Source organism: Aulostomus chinensis, chromosome 12, assembly GCF_037954235.1.
Source record: "Aulostomus chinensis isolate RoL2024-O1b breed Wild chromosome 12, RoL_Achi_v1.0, whole genome shotgun sequence".
Classification (NCBI taxonomy): domain Eukaryota; kingdom Metazoa; phylum Chordata; class Actinopteri; order Syngnathiformes; family Aulostomidae; genus Aulostomus; species Aulostomus chinensis.
This window is the reverse complement of record NC_141331.1, coordinates 1,330,894-1,343,643: the sequence shown is the minus strand read 5'-3', so window position 1 is coordinate 1,343,643 and position 12,750 is coordinate 1,330,894. Positions and strand designations below refer to the sequence as shown.

Genomic DNA, 12,750 nt, shown 5'->3' with positions numbered 1-12,750 from the left:
TCAGATCCAGGCTAGTTAGCTTAGCCCAATAGCTGGTAGTGGGTGGAAGTGTTAGCATCAGCTAGCTCAGGTCCAGGTTACTTAGCTTAGCCCAATGGCTGGTAGTAGGTGGGAAGTGTTAGCATCAGCTAGCTCTGGTCCAGGCTAGTTAGCTTAGCCCAATGACTGGTAGTGGGAGGGAAGTGTTAGCATCAGCTAGCTCAGGTCCAGGCTAGTTAGCTTAGCCCAATGGCTGGTAGTGAGTGGAAGTGTTAGCATCAGCTAGCTCAGGTCCAGGATGCTGGTGTGTCCAGCAGGAATCCTCCTCCTCATCATCATCAGTAGCAGCAGTCGCTCTTCTAGTCCTCAACAAACCTTTGGTTCTGTTGACCCAAGTTCCAATGGAGCTTTGGAGGTGCTGCGTCAAATCACTGCGCCCAGTCAGGAAAGTAGTTCCGGCTACGTGTCTGATTCTACCACTACAACGTCTCCTCATGTTAAACTGGTATTCATCACCAAGGTGACACACAACCCTCCTGATATTAATGCAGGCAGAGACGGAGCTACGCTAACACTTCCCACCCACTACCAGTCACTGTGCTAAGCTAACTAGCAGAGGAGAGTTGGGCATGTTTGGATACACTTGTTTTTAGCTGTGCATTGTTAGCAGAGCTCATCTCATGGGGCTACTGAAGGCCTGTGGTTGTGAGCTCTGAGAGCCACTGTACGTTCAGATGCAGTGATGTCACTAACAATGGCAGAACAGCAACTTGTACACACAGCACAGGTTCCTGTTCCCATTCAGAAATGACTCCGCGCCCCCTGAACACAGTCCTCCAGTCACAGATCTCATTGTCTGCCTCCGACATCCTTCATCAAGACCCCCGCCATCTCCATCAAAGCTCTGCTCATCAGCATCGCTGGCGTTCTCGAGATGTGCATGTGCAAACCCATAATAAGCCTGCAGTCCTGGAGCTATTTATAGAGCCGTGAGCTCACCCTCACCTGGACTCAACCTTGGAGGCAGCGTGACAAATGACAAGCCACATTTCAGCCATTTTACCAGCAGGTCAGAAAAAGAAGACCATCTGTATTGGATTATTTTTTGTTTACCCATGAAATACCATTTCTCATTTCTCCCTGCCCTGTGATTTATCGACAGCCACGGCTAAATCCATGCTGCGGTCCAGAGGCTTAACATCTGAAATTGATCTACTCTCCACGAGGAAACGGCGAGCTTAGCTACATGCTGTCCTCTTATTGTATTTAGCATTAGCCGTCCTGCCCTGAAGGGCACCGCCGCCGCCGGCCCCTGCTCTGTGTCAGATCGTTTTCAATTAGTCACCGTTTTCACCATGTTGGTTTCAGATAGTAGCCGATGTTGATTTACACACAACTGCATCAGCTCATCAATATTTAATGTAAGTTCCTGGAGGGACGATGCTGAAAAATATACATGTAATATTTCATGTTCTTTCTTTCTTTCTTTATGTTCCCCAATGAAATAAAGAAAACATAGAAAATGGAATCTATTATAAGGCCAGCCAGTGGTGCAGTGGTCTTCACTGTGGCCCCCCAGCAAGAAGGTTGTGGGTGGAGCCCCGGCTGCAGCACGGGGTCTTTCTGGGTGAGTCTCCATGTTCTCCCTGTTCCTGCTGGGTTCTCTCTGGTACTCCAGCTTCCTCCACAGTCCAAAGACATCAAGAGGGACCAGGTTAATCCAGACTCTAAATTGACCGTAGGCGTGGCTGGGAGAGCCAATGGTTGTCTGTCTCTATGTGTTGGCCCTGCCATGGAACCCATTGGATGGGATCTGTGATGGAACCCGCGTCCAGCCGACCCTCTGAGACTCTGGGATATTTATGAGGAACTGATTTTGCCTGATGAGACTTGGATGTTGTTCCTTGTGTTAGCAGGAACGTCTAATTTTATCATTCAAACAGAGACGAGAAGGAAACTCATTTAAATGCAATCAATCCACTCTCAAACCAGGACAGTAGAACGAGTTCTAGTAATCAGCTTTTACTTCTAAGCACATTTAAATGTGATTTTCTGTGATTTACATGGTGGAGTCTGACCCCCCCCCCCCCCCCCCCCCGGCCATCCAATCTCTGATTTCAAGACAATTAGACACAGCTGACTGCGTGGCTGCGCATTCCTCTGCAGGCTGCTGATAAGATTCCAGACATTTCCACACAAAGCAACAACAGACGTCATTTATCGGAGACATCAGAGTGAGAGGAGACCCGACCACTGACAACAAAGGAGAAGGAGCTCGTTGACATGGAGTGGAAGCGTCGGTGTGAGGGCAGGAAATTTTCTCCCTGTGTGAGCTCGAAAAGTGGCGCTGTGTGTTTTTTCTACCTATAGGGTGACATTGGAGGATTCAGCGGGTGCTGAGCGATAAAATTGCTAGTTGAGAGGAAATTAGAGGGGTGGAGAGGTGGAGGGGGAAGGACAGCACAGCTGGGGGCTGGATGGAGAGATGTGCCTCTGCAACTGATTTGATCATTTTACCATTAGTGGTGTTTACACAGCCTCTCCCTCCACGCCGGCGTTGGCCGTGGCTCAGCAACACCACGCAGGGGGCAGGAATTCCTGCTGCGGCGTATAAAAAATACAACAGATTCACATGTAGGACGTTAATGGAGCTCGGCTGTCACCAGCGTCACTGGCAGCTCAGAACCAAACAGAGGAACAAGGGACACCTGCTCCCGGTTGAGCCGCTGGGTCGCACCTGGACGCCCCAGGACAGGATGCTCTGTTCAGGCAGAGACGTTCTCTGAAGAGAGACGCGTGTGACAGCCTCAGAGCAACCGTGTGACTACCACAGAACATGAGCCCCCGCATCCCAAGACTCCCGTGGTCCTCCCCTCTTGCTCCTCCCCTGCTCCTCCCCTCCTGCTCCTCCCCTCTGCTCCTCCTTCCCTGCTCCTCCTCTCCTGCTCCTCCCCTCTGCTCCTCCTCCCCTGCTCCTCCCCTCTGCTCCTCCTCTCTTGCTCCTCCTCTCTTGCTCCTCCCCTCTGCTCCTCCCCTCTGCTCCTCCTTCCCTGCTCCTCCTCTCTTGCTCCTCCTCCCCTGCTCCTCCCCTCTGCTCCTCCTTCCCTGCTCCTCCTCTCTTGCTCCTCCTCCCCTGCTCCACCCCTCCGCTCCTCCTTCCCTGCTCCTCCTCTCTTGCTCCTCCCCTCTGCTCCTCCCCTCTGCTCCTCCCCTCTGCTCCTCCTCTCCTGCTCCGCCTCAACACTAACTTCTGAAGGAAATTTGCACCGTAGTTTGTGTATAATCCTGCAGAACACTGGACACGTGTGTGTGTGTGTGGGGGGGGGGGGGTCATCGTGGTCTTGACGACAGTCGGAACAACAAACGCTGCAAGACCCAAGAACCTGACAGCAAACACAGAGAACCTTGATGACAATAAGAAAGTTCCATCCTTCTCTGTTGCTTTGCCATCAAAGTCCATCTTCTCAAAACTAACTTCTGCTCTCCCACAACTCTCCATCCTCCTTCCACTCGTCTCGTAAGAGAAGGAGTCTTTCAACCAACTCAGCCATCGGCGCCGACGCCACAAGCGACGTGCTGCTGATGTCGGTCTCCAGGCGATCCTGCGCACAGATCACCACAGACGTTTGTCGCCAGCTTCCAAAGATGGACTCATTTCACAACCGCACCTCATGAATAAAACATTCAAGCAGGCGGTCAAGTCACATCTCAGCTTCACCTTGCTGCTCCCGTCTCTGAGGCTGATGAGAGCCAGGTCAAGCAGAGCACACAGAACCGGATGAACCGGAGCAGATAGAACCGGAGCAGACAGAACCGGATGAACCGGAGCAGATAGAACCGGAGCAGACAGAACTGGAGCAGACAGAACCGGATGAACCGGAGCAGATAGAACCGGAGCAGCACACATACTGTCGATGGATGGAGGGATAGGTGGATCTCCCACTCTATCAGTTTGGAGGTGTGACAGATGCGTCGTTGATGATCTTCCCTCAGGAGGGAATCGATCCGGCGGTTCCAGGGGAACCCAGCAGCTCGTTTGCCAGAAGCACAACTGCAGCTGACGAATAAAGATCCTGGCGTGAGCCTGCGAGTCAGCAGAGCGAACCGAGCGGCAGCAGTCACATGTCATCGCTGCAAGCTGAGCGTGACACCAGTGTGTTGGTGGCGATCAGCTGCTTTTAACCACATCATGAAGTGGAATATCTGCTTGACGTCAGAGTCAAGCGCATCCATGTGGTGGTGCATGCTGGGTTCCAACATCTCAGATGTGAAAATGTGGATGAATGAATCACAAAGGCTTGAAACAAACTTCTTCACTTGCTTTCACCTTCAAAGAGGCGTTGAACACGAGGAAGTGTTGAGCGGCAGCAGTCACAAGTTCCCTGTCCAACCTTCAGGAGGCGTCGGCACTTTGAAGGGTGAGCTGTGTCTCAGTCTCAGGGTCCTGGGGTCCTGCCACCCTGACAGAACCCAGCTGGACCCGTCACGGACCGTCGAGTGAGCAGCAGACTGCCAGAGAGGAGAGGCGTTCTTTCATCAGGATTTCTTGTTTTCATTGTTGTTTGTGGACGTCCAGGAGATAAAATCACCTGAGCAACCAGAGGATTCATGACGTCTGAGAACGCTTCAGTTGAAGACTGCTGCCCCGAGCTACCATGCATTTTGAAACATTTTTGAGGCAAGTGAGGACAACAAAGAGCCCAGATGTAGAAAAAGAGGCACGGATTCTGGTAGGAGATGGATGGCGCCGCTCCCGCGCCCGTCAGCTGTGAGAGGCTCGTTGCAGCCCAGCGCTGCACTTACAAGCGATTATCAGGCGGCCGAGGTCGGCGCGGCCCTCTGTCTAATTCCTGTTATCTCAGCCTGGAATGCGGTCGGTCTCTGTTTGTGTCACAACGGATGACTCAAACTTTGTAATTACCTTTTAATCCTTTTGAGGGGGGAACGCGTGTCAGTTAATTCAGGGAGCCGTTTGCTTCAGGATATGGATGCTTATGACAGGAAGGTCATCACACTCTCTGGACGGGAAGAGGGAGGAGCTGCAGGCTCCCGTCTGTCGGCTACCGACTCTCAGACCTCAGGACTTCTGTTCTGTGTCGTCTACTAACATGATGTGGAGGAATGTTCTCATCAATGGGTGTGAGGACAGCGTCCTCTCCCAGACACATCCCTGCTGACGGAGTATGACTCTGTGTGTGTGTGTGTGTGTGTGTGTGTGTGTGTGTGTGTGTGTGTGTGTGTGTGTGTGTGTGTGTGTGCACACTAAACATGACAATCCACACACTTCCAGGGAAGCAGGTCTGGTCCTTGATGTGTGAACAATCCCACATTAACCAACAACAACAGCCCCTCTCACTCAACTGGTAGATCACCTGACCTGTGCACTGAGCCGTGGGTCTGATTCCCACCAACCTACAACCCTACACTGCTATTTCCCCTTTTTCACTCCGTTTTTCTACCCAGTTGTCATCACCCTTTCACCCTACCAAGCTGCCCTGGTTGTGGCTCCGCCCCCTCTTTTGACCAGTTCACTGGGGGGGGTCCTAACTACCCCTCTCCCCCAGATCGGCCAGAGGAGGCCCGGCTGCAGTGACCAGAGGACGTCCCACCTTGTGTGTGTATCAACCAGGCCAGAGGAAACAGCGAACCCGGCCAGTGGCCCCCCAGTTGCCAGGCAACACGCAACTGCACTAAAACGCCCCAAAACATTTTTAAACGCCAGAGGCCAATCAGAGAAGGAGAACCTGTGTTGAGGCAACATGACATCATCAGGTCCAGATCGCGTCTGTCGTTCATCCAGGGAACCAGCACAGGTGCCACTGCTCGTCTCTGATGATGTCATGACCCTTCCTTCATTCTGTGCTCTCTCTCTCCTTCAGTCCACTCACTGCCTCTGAACCTGCAACCAACTGATTCACTGCATTTCTATCACACCCACTCTCATCGTCAGTCGTTGTATTCAAACAGACTCAAAGTTCTGACTGAGATGCTGGTCGGTGTTGGCGCCGAGCTGCCGGAGCCGCTGGATCCTCTCCTCAGTGAGGGCTCTCACAGAGAACGATGGCTCTGATCCAGGTACCGTGCCACAGCTGCCACCGGATCAGGAACCGGCCGTGACACGACACCCACCACAGGTCCATCCACACAGTTCAATTATGGTTCTCTGAAAATGACTTCAATTAAAAGCACTTGCGAGAGCTGCTTGACGAGGAACACAACAACAACACAGACCGTTTGTTCTTCCTGCGAGACGAGACCAGAGCGAAGAGCATGCCGAACGACCGCTCTGGCAAAGTTAACGTCATAAGAACACACCAAGAACACAGCAGCCACACAAACGACTGCACCAGGCATCAGATGCAGCACAAGGTCAAAGGTGACAACAGGCCGAGGTTCTATGTTCCCTTTCCCAGGAGGATGGAACCCAAGTTAACTTGCTGATTTTCCTTTCCTGCATTTCTCCAAATGATCTTTGCAATGGTGCCGTACCAAGTGATGGTACCGTACTCAGCCGTGGTGCCGTACCATGATGGTACCGTACCCAGCGGGGTACCGTACCCAGTGATGGTATCATACTCAGCCGTGGTACCGTACCCAGCGATGGTACCGTACCCAGCCGTGGTACCGTACACAGCGATGGTACCGTACTCAGCCTTGGTGCCGTACCGTGATGGTACCGTACCCAGCGGGGTACCGTACCAAGCGATGGTACCATACTCAGCCGTGGTACCGTACCCAGGGATGGTACCCACCGCTGGGTACAGTACCATCGCTTGGTACGGTACCACAGCTGGGTACGGTACCATCACTTGGTACCGTACCCAGCTGTGGTACCGTACCCAGCAGTACCCAGTTCTGGTCAGTTCTCTTCGTCTGAGCTCTTAGCGATGCGAGAACAGGTTGGTAAAAATGATTTCAAGGCTTTTAGAAACATCTTGGAAATAAAATGTTAATTTCCCCAATTTGTGTTGTTCAGGAAGGAGGCGTCGTCAGACACAGCACTGTGAACCTCATCGCTCGCATCCCGGCCTGAGCCTGACTGATCAACCTGATTATTCAGTAAAAGCTTTATTTCTGCGCCGGTGCAGCAGAGAGAAACACGGAGAGGAAATCAAAGCTCAGATCTCTGGCTCAGATGGACAGGGACTCACGGTGACACCCGCGATGACGAGGACGCTGCCTCAGGTGTCAACAGGCTCCGTCAGGTGGACGAGGTCAGAGCTGACATCACTGACCTCAGCCTTCAACCGCTGAGGAGTGAATTCAGCTGAGGCGGGCACAAGAGGAGCGGAGGTGAAAAACAGCAGAATGAGCCTTTAGAGCCTGAAGGCAGCGCCTTCTTCATGGCAAAACAACTCTTCCTCCGCCTCACCTCCCCTCACCCTTATTTTTCTCCTTATCTCATATTGCCTCATTCTTACTCCTCCTCCTCTTCCTCCCCAACCCTTCCCCTCCTCTGCGAGGCAGCAGCGGTGGATGTTTTGTCCTATTTTTTAGCCTGAATTACAGTTTCCTGGGCCGGAGGACCGCCACTCTGGTCTGACCCACAATCAGGGGGCATCCATTTCTCTTAACACCTGCCACAGACAACAGCAGCTCCATTAACAAGGTAGAGGAGGATGCTGGGTCAGGCCTGGCGGAGACACCCTGCTGGAGCGCACCGAGTGGCGCTGCCCGCCAGGTCACGACCTCTCAGCCGGCCTGAATTATGTCGGTGGTTACAGGAGGCGACAACAAAGCTTGAAACCCACCAATGTCGAAGGAGTCAATTTGTTCCAAGGTGTTTTGTTCAGTGCAGCTCCAGGTTTGGCTGTTGGACTACAAACATGCCTCATCTATGACACGGCCACTTCCTGTTGGACTACAAACATGCCTCATCTATGACACGGCCACTTCCTGTTGGACAACAAACATGCCTCATCTATGACACGGCCACTTCCTGTTGGTCTACAAACATGCCTCATCTATGACACGGCCACTTCCTGTTGGACTACAAACATGCCTCATCTATGACACGGCCACTTCCTGTTGGACTACAAACATGCCTCATCTATGACACGGCCACTTCCTGTTGGACTACAAACATGCCTCATCTATGACACGGCCACTTCCTGTTGGACTACAAACATGCCTCATCTATGACACGGCCACTTCCTGTTGGACTACAAACAAGCCTCATCTATGACACGGCCACTTCCTGTTGGACTACAAACATGCCTCATCTATGACACGGCCACTTCCTGTTGGACTACAAACATGCCTCATCTATGACACGGCCACTTCCTGTTGGACTACAAACATGCCTCATCTATGACACGGCCACTTCCTGTTGGACTACAAACATGCCTCATCTATGACACGGCCACTTCCTGTTGGACTACAAACAAGCCTCATCTATGACACGGCCACTTCCTGTTGGACTACAAACATGCCTCATCTATGACACGGCCACTTCCTGTTGGACTACAAACATGCCTCATCTATGACACGGCCACTTCCTGTTGGACTACAAACATGCCTCATCTATGACACGGCCACTTCCTGTTGGACTACAAACAAGCCTCATCTATGACACAGCCACTTCCTGTTGGACTACAAACATGCCTCATCTATGACACGGCCACTTCCTGTTGGACTACAAACATGCCTCATCTATGACACGGCCACTTCCTGTTGGACTACAAACATGCCTCATCTATGACACGGCCACTTCCTGTTGGACTACAAACAAGCCTCATCTATGACACGGCCACTTCCTGTTGGACTACAAACATGCCTCATCTATGACACGGCCACTTCCTGTTGGACTACAAACATGCCTCATCTATGACACGGCCACTTCCTGTTGGACTACAAACAAGCCTCATCTATGACACGGCCACTTCCTGTTGGACTACAAACATGCCTCATCTATGACACGGCCACTTCCTGTTGGACTACAAACATGCCTCATCTATGACACGGCCACTTCCTGTTGGACTACAAACAAGCCTCATCTATGACACGGCCACTTCCTGTTGGACTACAAACATGCCTCATCTATGACACGGCCACTTCCTGTTGGACTACAAACATGCCTCATCTATGACACGGCCACTTCCTGTTGGACTACAAACATGCCTCATCTATGACACGGCCACTTCCTGTTGGACTACAAACATGCCTCATCTATGACACGGCCACTTCCTGTTGGACTACAAACATGCCTCATCTATGACACGGCCACTTCCTGTTGGACTACAAACATGCCTCATCTATGACACGGCCACTTCCTGTTGGACTACAAACATGCCTCATCTATGACACGGCTGCTTGTTGCTGATATTCGCTCTTGGAGTGCTGGCGTGTCCCCGGCCAGGACTCAGCTTTGAAGCTAAACCAGTGCCCCGTCACCCTGGGAGGTCTGGTTGCCTCCCTCTCCTGGGCCTGTGGTTTTTTCAGAGCTCCCTTCTTGTCCTCCCTCTGCAGAGCCATTTAACTTTGATGAGGAACCCTGGTAAGAGGACCAGCTTCAGCTCCACAGACCTCCTGCTCACATCTTACACAACAACTGCAACCGGATGACAGAAAGAGAACCCAGACACCTGACCACCAACTCCCAGCCTCCTCCTGTTGGTAACTGACTCCTCGCAGCCACATTCTCCTCCGTCGTGTCCACTGAGCTTTAAATGTGGCGCTGCCAGCACTGAATCATATTTCCGTCTCATCTCCTGGGACCTCCAGCATCTCAGACCGATCAGGAGCTCAATGAGCGGCTGCAGGTTTCTGAGAATAAAACAGGCTGGATTCAATTAGGAGCAGCGGCGTCCCGGAGGGGCCGTGACATGAGAATCCTTCGGAAACCCTGATGGGTTAGGAGGAGAAGACAGAGAACACAGCTGCCACACAGGTGAGCAACCCCTGGGGGTGGGAAGCTTCAAGTTGACGGTCCCAGACCCCCCCCCCCCAACTCTTTTTCCACGACCGCTGTTGTCTTTCAAGGTGTTGAGGGCAGCTGACGGGAGGCAGCGGCGGAATGACAATGCGCCCTGCAGTCCCTGCCTCCTCCTCAGCCCGCACCGACCCCCGCCGCCAGCACCCCGAGCCCCGCACCGACCCCCGCCGCCAGCACCCCGAGCCCCGCAGCCGGAGGATGAATGTCAATGCGGCTCGTGCAAGTGACCGTTTACCCAGCGTAGAAGAAGAAGAGATGAAGTGACGAGAGGAGCCCACCTCATCCTGCTGCTGCTGCTGCTGCTGCTGCTGGTTCTGGCTCTGGTTCTGGTTCTGCCTCTGGTTCTGTTGCTCCTTGCTCGCGGTCATTGTTAACTCCTCACGCGGTGAACTTGCTGCTGGAAACCCGCGGATGCCCGTTTATCCGCCAGCCGGAGGAGGAGGAGGAGGAGGAGGAGGAGGGAGGCTGCGGCGCCGTCCTGTCAAACTGCGGAATCAGAAGTGAAGTGGGAGCGAGGAGCCGTCACGATGGATCCCGCGAGCGTTCACACCGGCACCGCTGCGGACTCGTTACCGACGCGGAGACACGGAGTGTCGCATTTGACCACCTCGACAACTCTGACCGTCTCTTCTCCCTGATATTCAGAGGAGGAGGAGGAGGAGGAGGAGGAGGAGGGGTGATCAAGTGGTCTTGTGACGGTCTCCCCGAAAGGGGGGGGGGGCAGTGCTAGCTGGATCCCACAATAAGATTCAAATAAGAGAGCAGTTGTTCTCCACATCACCTCTGACATCATCATCATTAACAGGTGACGTAGGAGGCTGCAGCCGCTGAAGCCCGCAGCACATTCATCTTCATTTCTGACACACGCACGCACACCCCCGCGCACGCGCACCTCTGCTTTCGATGAACGCCAGGCCGCTGCTGACTCCTCTCGTCGGTCCGGAGCTTCTTCTTGACCCTACCGGTCCGGTGCTGGTCCAGCAGAGTCGCGGCTCTCGAGGGGCGCGTCTCTGCTGGATGAAACAACACTGGGAGAATATTTGACCTGGTGGGAGTCCGTGAAGGAGGCGGATCCACTTGCAGGAGGAGAAACCAGCAGTCGTGGCAGGTAGACCTGGTCCCAGCAGTGCTGATACTGCAGTTCTTGGTCCCTGTTTCTACACACCGAGCCCCTGGCAGCTGTGTTTGGTGGCGCCGGCCAGTGGTTCGGAAGCAGGGACGGGACTCTATAGGGATCTAATAAGAGGTGGGGCAATGCTCAGGGGTCACCAGGTCCTGCTCTGTTGTGAAACGCCTGATGGCTTCACCGGTCAGTCCAGGTGAGTCGAGGTGAGCCACACCTCCCAGCACCAGCAGGTGAAGAGGTGCTATGTGTTTTCATAGACGCGCTGGCTTGCTGCCCACATACACTTTGAGCCCGGCGACAGCCCAGTAGACCGGGAGAGACCCCCGTGTAGAACCCCACGGAGGTCCGCCAAGGAGCCACGGCCTGAACCTAAGACTTGGTTTTGTACGGAGGTTTCCTACAAACATGACGGCGGCTCAGAACAGAGCCAGAAGCTCCTGTTGTTAACCACCACCAGAGGACAAGAGGAGCATAACTTGGACTCTGAACAGCTGGGCTCTGCTGAGCCTCCAGGACAGAAGCACCAGCACCGCCTGGAGAGGTGAAGCTGGTGCTTCTGTCCACACCCACGAGCCTGTTAGCATCAGTAGAACCCAGGGAGGACCCGGTCCCGCCGCCGCGGTCTGACAAGCAGCAGTTAGACTTCTGCTGCAGCCCGTCAGACAAAGCTTGACATTACCATGTACGTGAGGGTTCTCAGTCCTCCAGGTCCTGGTACCTGGTACCTGGTGCCAGTGTTTGTCTGAAGACGTTCTCTCCTTTTGAGTTCTCCCTGGCTGGTGGGGAGGTGCGGACTCTAAACTGTGAGGTTCCACCCCTCACTGAGTCATTGAGGTCACATGGAGGTTCTGGGTGTTAGGGTGACATGAGAGTCGTTGACCCAGCTGGTATTCATGTGAGTTCCTGGGTCCAGGTGGGTCCAGGTGTGAAAGCCAAGGTCCAGCCAGCCCACTGCAACCCCCCATCAGCTAGTTAGAACTGAAGAAGGCCCCTGGATGAGAGGTGCAACATGGCTACCTCACAGCACTCAAGAGCTGGCATAACCATGGCGATGACATCACAAAGCCTTTACATGCCCTCCTGAATAAGGAGCGCCCTCTGGTGTCTGGGGGCGGGGTCTCAACAGGGACACTTGTCCCAAAGGCAAAGTGGATCAGAGCCCAAGAGTCAAGAACCTGAAGGGACGAGTCCTCACCAGATCCTGTTGAAGAGACAAGGGATTCTGCTTCACCTCTGATGCAGTGGGCGGAGTCAGTCTCACAGTGGGTGGGGTTTAGTTCCTTGTTAGTTAATGTGCTAAACTTAAGAGGCTGCAAAATACCCAACAGACACAGACGCCTAAAACTGCTGGTTCCTAATCGACTAAAGATGCAGAATCTGGTTCTGTACAACAGAGATGAATGAGGTGCTGGGGGGTGGAGTCAGCGTGTTAGCGGCACTGAAAGCTCCAGGATTGCACGGATCTCCACACATCACTGTTTCACGGATGTTCTCGCTCGTTCCCCAGCTCGCTGAGCTTGTGTGAATGAACACCACCCTCAGCTTCAACCTCCGCCGCCCTGCCGGATTAAAGGCTGGCACGCCAGGCTGAGGCGCTGGCACCTGATCAGAGATGGTTCTTTAAAAGGGTTGAGCTTTGGAGCGTTGATGCAGTTTTTAACACGCAGGAGCAGAGCAGGTGAACACGAAAATGAACTGAAGGACGAGGCAG

The 12,750-nt window shown here is 53.4% G+C and overlaps 1 protein-coding gene across 4 annotated transcripts in view; it reads right to left on the bottom strand.

The window, feature by feature from the left end:
- Nucleotides 1-12,750, bottom strand: part of dpp10 (dipeptidyl-peptidase 10 (non-functional)) — a 105,580-nt gene that overhangs the window by 52,851 nt on the left and 39,979 nt on the right. Inside the window, exon 1 of one of the 4 annotated variants that reach the window (XM_086219492.1) lies at nt 10,192-10,577. The exons of the other annotated variants lie outside the window; for them this stretch is intronic. Coding sequence (XP_086075618.1) covers nt 10,192-10,281 — 90 coding nt within the window. The 5' untranslated portion in view covers nt 10,282-10,577. Of the gene's footprint in view, nt 1-10,191; nt 10,578-12,750 lie in introns of those variants that run through there. 4 annotated transcript variants of the gene reach the window in all.